General features: G+C 47.2%; 1 protein-coding gene and 1 long non-coding RNA gene across 2 annotated transcripts in view; one reads left to right on the top strand and one right to left on the bottom strand.

Annotated features, from left to right (window-relative positions):
- Positions 1-916, top strand: part of LOC103386750 (uncharacterized) — a 2,192-nt gene extending 1,276 nt beyond the window's left edge. The window contains exons 2-3 of the long non-coding RNA XR_522337.3: positions 287-389; positions 514-916. This is a non-coding gene — a long non-coding RNA (uncharacterized LOC103386750). The remainder of the gene's footprint in view (positions 1-286; positions 390-513) is intronic.
- A 381-nt stretch (positions 917-1,297) lies between these two features.
- Positions 1,298-7,506, bottom strand: part of mmp24 (matrix metallopeptidase 24) — a 23,984-nt gene continuing 17,775 nt past the window's right edge. Inside the window, exons 12-13 of the mRNA XM_025060071.1 lie at positions 5,701-5,967; positions 1,298-3,342 (exon numbers count right to left, since the gene is read on the bottom strand). Of these exons, the coding sequence (XP_024915839.1) occupies positions 2,978-3,342; positions 5,701-5,967 (632 nt within the window). The 3' untranslated portion in view covers positions 1,298-2,977. The remainder of the gene's footprint in view (positions 3,343-5,700; positions 5,968-7,506) is intronic.

Genomic DNA, 7,506 nt, shown 5'->3' with positions numbered 1-7,506 from the left:
CTTTCCCTCTTCCTCCTGACAGCTGTGGAGGTGAAGTGATGCCACGAAGCTGGATGTTGGTGCTGATGATGCAGTCCAGGTTCAGATGACCCGGTTAAACAGGTCCTCTGTCCAAACAAATGAAAAAAAACCCCACATTTTTGTCCTTTTCTAATTAGAGCAGTAATTAGCGTCATTAGCTAAGCTTAGCTGTTCTCCACAACACCAGGATTTGGAGATGATTCTGTCAGTCTGATTTGGGATTTAGCCCGCTGTCTGAGTCTGTGAGTATCTTTGTGTGGGTCAGGTGTCAGTGATGGGTGGAGACCAGAGCCACGAGAGGAAGGCGGAGGAGAGCAGAGAGAAGACGGAGGAACAACAGGACACATCAGTTTCTGCTGCTCCTGATGGTATGGACTTCTTTGTGGGTTGTATTCTAACACATGGGCTGCATCTGTGGATTCCATCTGAATTAAACCAAACAATTGAACACTGAACCTTTCTATGTCAAATCAATGTGTTGCTGGTCCGCAGGTCAGACTGGAGATCTGCCCCAGTGCAGGATGGGAAACAAGCAAGTGGACAACATGTGTTTCATGATCTCGTGCACCAACTGGTACTAAATGCCGTTCCAGAGCAGTAGCTTCTTCATCTGTGGAGCAGAAGAACTGATGATGAAACACAGATGAAGATGAGGCTCATCCACTTCCTGGACCAGAGGAAACATGGTCCAGAAAGATGGCAAACATCTGAAATTCTTCAGGAGAAGATCTTTCTGGAAGGACAACCTAATTTCTTCTACCTTCTCTGTGCAGCAGCACGAAGAGGTTTTTACTCGTCAGACGTTACCGTGATTTAATCCAGTTTAACAATGAGAGCCTCTCTCTCGCCTTTCGTCACCTTCAAAGTATTTGTTTAAACATTGTGAACATCCATCCATCCAAGAGGAAACATGGTCCAGAAAGATGGCAAACATCTGAAATTCTCCAGGAGAACACTTACCAACCCCCCTTAAACCTTCCTGTGGGTGATGAGTCCACTGGAACGTACCAACCGCCCTAACCGGGATTCGAACTTACCCAGGAGGTGAACCCTGGGGTTCTACACCAATGACAGAGAGACATTGCCTCTGGGCCAAAGCGCCACTTACATTGTGAACATTTGAACATATTTATGAACCCACTTTCTTCTTCTAACCCCACCAGTGTGTACAAATATGGGGGGTGTTTTATCAGAGCAGGAAGAACCAATCAGACACGAGGATTGACTTCACATCAGATTTAAAAAAAAAACTTTACTCAGTTATTCTACAAAAACATCGTCATCAATTATTCCAAAGGTTTATTATTATTTGACTTTTACTTTGCTACTCCCGTGAATTCATTCACCTTTTCAAATATCAACAAACGATTCAACAACAACAATTGTAATGCATTATGTGTAAATAACAAAATATTCAAAATAAAAGAAATCACTGGAACATTCAGTAACATGTAGTGAAACATTCCTCTGTGTTCACGTTCTTTTCTGTATGTGATTAACTGTCATGTAGTGGCTGAAGTTGGCAGGTTTTTTTTTCCCATAGTGACTGATTTTTCTTCATTTTCACCACTGTTTTTGTGCAGATCTTCTGACTGTTCTCACTCTCTACGCTGACGATTCACCTCTCTACACACAGCCTTAACAAATGTTTGGAAGCTGAACTGATCTTTACAGCTTAACAGATCTGCCGCAAAGCACTGATTATTGATCCTAATGTTTCACTCTAGCTGTTTCAGACTCAACACCATCAAAACCCAACCTTCACCATTTTATCTAAATGCCATCAGAATCTGATCTGGACGAATTTGTTTTTTTCCTTTTACAAATAAAACTGTAGCTACATTTCAAAAAGGTTATAAAAATAAAGTTATCGAAAGGATTAAATCTAAGGATTAAATCTAAATTAAATTTTTTAATTAATATTATTATTAAATGAAAAACTAAGGGAATTCAAATGATTAACCACATGTCAAATAAGAATCCATAAATACGTGCTAAAAGATTCCTATTTTGGTTTCTGGTGTCTGAGCTTAGATTTGGCAAATTTATATTTAAAGATCGGGTTTTAACGCACTCAACTACACAACTGTCAATATCTGCAAGATGGTGTTTTCAGTCCATCAGTTCTGTATGAACCTAAGGAGGAAGAAGAAGAAGAAAGAGGAGAAAAGAAGGAGGAGAAAAAGCTGTAGCTTGAGCTAAAACAGGTGCTGGTTCCAAATCCTTCACTTTGGGAAACCAGGTTGTCAGTGTAGTTGTATTTCAAACTCACATAGTAGCAGGAACAGTTCATATATGAGTGTGGGACTGTCGGAGAGCATTAGCACCATGTGGGTGGAGCTTGTTCACGTAGCTTCCTGACTGGCTGTAGAAGTGTTTGAAAGTGATTGATGGTGGCATTTCAACCTGGAGATAGTGATAATCTTAGGTCCAACAAAGAGTCTGAATGTCTGGTCTGGTTACTGTTTATACCAAGGGTCAGATCCGGGCGATGACATCATCAGGAGTAGAGCTGATGTGTGATGGCGTAAGCGATAAAGAGTTTTAAGAGTGAGTCTTCTTAAAGAGACCCCTGCTTTTATTTTATGGCCTTTTTTAACCTACTTTTCTTTGTTTATCTTTACGGACTAACCGGCTGATCTAGACCAAACTCAGTTTCTGAGGTTTGTTTTCCTTTTTCTTCCTGTTGTTTTTTTCCTTTTTTTAATTTTTAATCACTGAGAAGGTTGTGTGGAGCTTGGATCCAGACGGAGACAAAGTTCAGTGTCCGCTCCACCTCTCTGACTTGGGTAAGAGTGAGAACATCTACTGCTGTCTTTTTGTGTTTGTGTTTTTCAGTGAACTCTGTCACAGAGCAGGCACGAGTTTCTGATCGGTGTCCCCGACACTGACTCCTAAGTCCAGTAAGCATTCAGCATCAGTCTGATAGAGTGGCCTGCGGGGGCAGCAGTGGCCGTCATACCCACTCCTGTACGGGGTATTTGTAGTATTCCGGGGTCATTGTGTTCTGCTGCCCTCCTTTGTTCTTGAACTGGAAAATGGTGTAAACCAGAACCAGGATACACAGTGACAAGATACAGGGGATCACCACGGCAATGGCGTTGACTGTGGCCGGGACGTCGTTGATCGCCACCATGATGTCCACGTCGTCCAGGGGCAGCTGTCGGTCTCCACGGTTACCGCTGCCCGGCGATGTGTCCACGTCGGACGGATCACAGCCCATCCAGTCACGGAGGATGGACTTTGGATATCCAGGTTCTACAGTCAGCTTCTGGTTGTCAAACTTCCAGTACTCCTGGCCTTTGTAGAAGTAGGTGTAGTCTGAGGGTGGAGGATGGAGGAGAGAAATGGGTGGAGGACGGAGGGGAGTGATAGGTGGAAGGGAGAGATGGGTGGAGGATGGAGAAGAGAGATGGTGGAGGAGTGAGGAGAAAGACGGGTGTAGAATGGAGGGGAGTGATGGGTGGAGGAGACAGGAGAGATAGATGAAGGAGGGAGGAAAAGGATGGGCGGAGGAGGGAGGCGAGTGACAGGTGGAGGAGACCGGGGAGATAGATGGAGGAGGGAGGCGAGTGGAGAGAGTGGAGGAGACAGGAGAGATAGACGGAGGGGGGGGGAAAAGGATGGGTGGAGGAGTGAGGTGAGTGATAGGTGGAGGAGACAGGAGAGATAGATGGAGGAGGGAGGAAAAAGATGGGTGGAGGAGGGAGGCGAGTGGAGAGAGTGGAGGAGACAGGAGAGATAGATGAAGGAGGGAGGAAAAGGATGGGCGGAGGAGGGTGGCGAGTGATAGGGGGAGGAGACAGGGGAGATAGATGGAGGAGGGGGGAAAGGGTGGGGGGGGGGGGGGGGGGGTGATAGGTGGAAGGGAGAGATGGGTGGAGGATGGAGAAGAGAGATGGTGGAGGAGTGAGGGGAAAGACGGGTGTAGAATGGAGGGGAGTGATGGGTGGAGGAGACAGGAGAGATAGATAGAGGAGGGAGGAAAAGGATGGGGGGAGGAGGGAGGCGAGGGATAGGTGGAGGAGACAGGAGAGAGAGATGGAGGAGGGAGGAAAAAGATGGGTGGAGGAGGGAGGCGAGGGATAGGTGGAGGAGACAGGCGAGATAGATGGAGGAGGGAGGAAAAAGATGGGTGGAGGAGGGAGGCGAGTGACAGGTGGAGGAGACAGGAGAGATAGATGAAGGAGGGAGGAAAAGGATGGGCGGAGGAGGGAGGCGAGTGACAGGTGGAGGAGACCGGGGAGATAGATGGAGGAGGGAGGCGAGTGGAGAGAGTGGAGGAGACAGGAGAGATAGATAGAGGAGGGAGGAAAAGGATGGGGGGAGGAGGGAGGCGAGGGATAGGTGGAGGAGACAGGCGAGATAGATGGAGGAGGGAGGAAAAAGATGGGTGGAGGAGGGAGGCGAGTGGAGAGAGTGGAGGAGACAGGAGAGATAGATGGAGGAGGGGGGAAAGGGTGGGGGGGGGGGGGGGGGGGGGGGGGGGGGAGGGGGGAGGTGGGGGGAGGGGGGAGGAAAGGGATGGGTGGGGGAGGGGGGCGAGTGATGGGTGGAGGAGACAGGGGAGGTAGATGGAGGAGGGAGGAAAAGGATGGGGGGAGGAGGGAGGCGAGTGACAGGTGGAGGAGACAGGAGAGATAGATGGAGGAGGGAGGCGAGTGACAGGTGGAGGAGACAGGAGAGATAGATAGAGGAGGGAGGAAAAGGATGGGGGGAGGAGGGAGGCGAGGGATAGGTGGAGGAGACAGGAGAGATAGATGAAGGAGGGAGGAAAAGGATGGGGGGGGGAGGGAGGGGGGGAGGAGACAGGCGAGATAGATGAAGGAGGGAGGAAAAGGATGGGCGGAGGAGGGAGGCGAGTGACAGGTGGAGGAGACAGGAGAGATAGACGGAGGGGGGGGGAAAAGGATGGGTGGAGGAGTGAGGTGAGTGATAGGTGGAGGAGACAGGCGAGATAGATGGAGGAGGGAGGCGAGTGGAGAGAGTGGAGGAGACAGGAGAGATAGATAGAGGAGGGAGGAAAAGGATGGGGGGAGGAGGGAGGCGAGGGATAGGTGGAGGAGACAGGCGAGATAGATGAAGGAGGGAGGAAAAGGATGGGGGGGGGAGGGAGGGGGGGAGGAGACAGGCGAGATAGATGAAGGAGGGAGGAAAAGGATGGGGGGGGGAGGGAGGGGGGGAGGAGACAGGCGAGATAGAGGGAGGAGGGAGGAAAAAAATGGGTGGAGGAGGATAGTAACACAGTGAGTAAAGGTTCATTCTGAGATGTTAGATCGGCATCTCCAGTTATAAGAGACTTTTCTATTTCATCACAGATGATGGACAGAAGCTGAGAGTCAGAGTCGAGGGTGGAGGTGTGAGAAACCGGTCGGTGAAGCGACCGTTGTGTGTGATGTGTTTTAATGAGTAAACGCTGCTTACACCGAGTCATCAGTGACACACTGTAATGAGTTAAGTCAACAGTGATGACACTGTCAAATGTTTTGGTTTGGTTTTTTTTAACCCACAGACATGTGGCGACATTTTGCATTCCCAATTCACGGGTCAAATGTGGATGCAACGTTGGATCGGACACTTTAATGTCAGCTTCTCAGCAAGTAACAGAGCACAGTGAAATGTTCAAGTTCATTTCATTAAAAAAAAAAAAAAAAAGAGAAGCAAAGTTCGGACACTCACAGCCCTCTCTGCTGATGAAAGCTCCCTGCGGTGAGTCCGGAATTCCCTTCCATACTCCGATGCGTTTAGGATACCCCGGATCTGTGTCCTGCTTCTCCTCGTTGTACCTCCAGTACTGGTCTCCTTTGAAGAAGTAGGTTTTCCCCATGGGTTCCCAGCGCAGTGCTGCGTCAACGCCGTCTTTGGGCAGGGAGCTGCTCAGTTCCACCAGACTGTGAGGGTAACCGGGCTCTGCCGTCACCTCCTTGAACACCCAGTACTTATCACCTGGACCGTGGAGGTAGAGGAAGGAGGAAGAAGAAGAGGAAGAAAAGAAGGAAAAAGAGGAGGAGGAAATATGTTCACATGTTAATTTACTCATATGTTCTTGTGACAAACATCAGAGGTCAGAACAGGTCAGTATAGACTCTCTAGACCATAGGTGTCAAACTCAAGGCCCAGGGGCCAAATGCGGCCCACCAAGCTGTTTTATGTGGCCCGCGGGAGCTTAAAAGGCATAGAAAAGTCCATGCAGCAGAATTTCTTAACCTAAAAAATTAATAGTTTTTTATTATTACACAGTAATTAACAAAGTTAATTTGTAAAAATTAAGCACATTTTTTTCACTTTTTCTCCATGTGGCCCGGTCCATGGACCAGGGATTGGGAACTCCTTCCATTTACAACTGGCCCTTCAAGGTGAACTGTGTTGCTGATGTGGCCCCCGGTGAAAATGAGTTTGACACCCCTGCTCTAGACACTGTAGAGGTTCCTAATGAACACCAACACAGAGACTGACACCAGTCTATGGACCACCAGTCCATAGCAGAGCTGTCCTGCCATGTAATCACTTTTTTGAATTTCTAATGCTTCTTATGTTATATACGGTATTCAAATTTCCTAATGTTATATTAAGCTCATTATATACACATACACAAGCTTATTATTATTACGTCCCACGTCCACTAGAAGGCACCCCAACTAAATCTGTTGTGTAACCTTTGCAACAGGTTTTATCAACTCGAAATCGAAAACGAAAACATTATAAGGCCAGACAAATACAACGTGTTTATCTTTCTTTTTTTCCTTTTCTTTCTTCGCAACGTCCGGCATTGTTTACAAGATGACCAATAGCAGAGCTGGAAATCACTGGAAAGAGTTTTGGATTTCCATCAAAAAATGGGAAAATGACATTGTCATTACGCAAGGTGTCATTAACGTACCACTCACTGGGAGTACCCACCTCACCTCGAGCCCCCCAAGCTGCTTTTGTATGTGTATTTGGCACACATACTACACATACTTAACATAATTCTTTCCGTTGAGAGATACATTCCGTTTAAAATAACATTTTGTAGAAAAAAACTAATGTTTTTTTTTTCCTCTGTGGAAAAAAAACTGCTACACATGCAACAGACTTTTTATGTTGGATTTCTTTGGAGAGATGAGGCGGAAGCCACACGCATGTTACCCCCCGGGGTTCCCGTAGGACGGGACATAAAACTGTAGACCACCAGACCTACCAACCCAGTCAAACTGTTCTCAAACTTTTACATCATGCGTTCGTTCGGTTCAAAGAAAGTGACATGGAGTGTGAACGTTTTTGAAAGTTCCCTTTTCTTTAGCCTCATTTCAATGTAGTGGGAGCTCAAAGAGGACACACACACACACATTTTGGTCTCCATTAAACGTGGTGAATGAAACACATTCAGCCTTCTGTAATTATTATTAATGAGCTGGGTGTGTGTGTGTGTGTGTGTGTACACCGCAGTAATGTACAACATGAAGTAGTGCAGTAGTGAAGTGCATTCCCCTAAGGAGCTAATAC

Source organism: Cynoglossus semilaevis, chromosome 11 (genome assembly GCF_000523025.1).
Source record: "Cynoglossus semilaevis isolate Cse_v1.0 chromosome 11, Cse_v1.0, whole genome shotgun sequence".
Classification (NCBI taxonomy): Eukaryota; Metazoa; Chordata; class Actinopteri; order Pleuronectiformes; family Cynoglossidae; genus Cynoglossus; species Cynoglossus semilaevis.
Note: the sequence above shows the minus strand (reverse complement) of the source record. Positions and strands in the feature narration are given on the sequence as shown.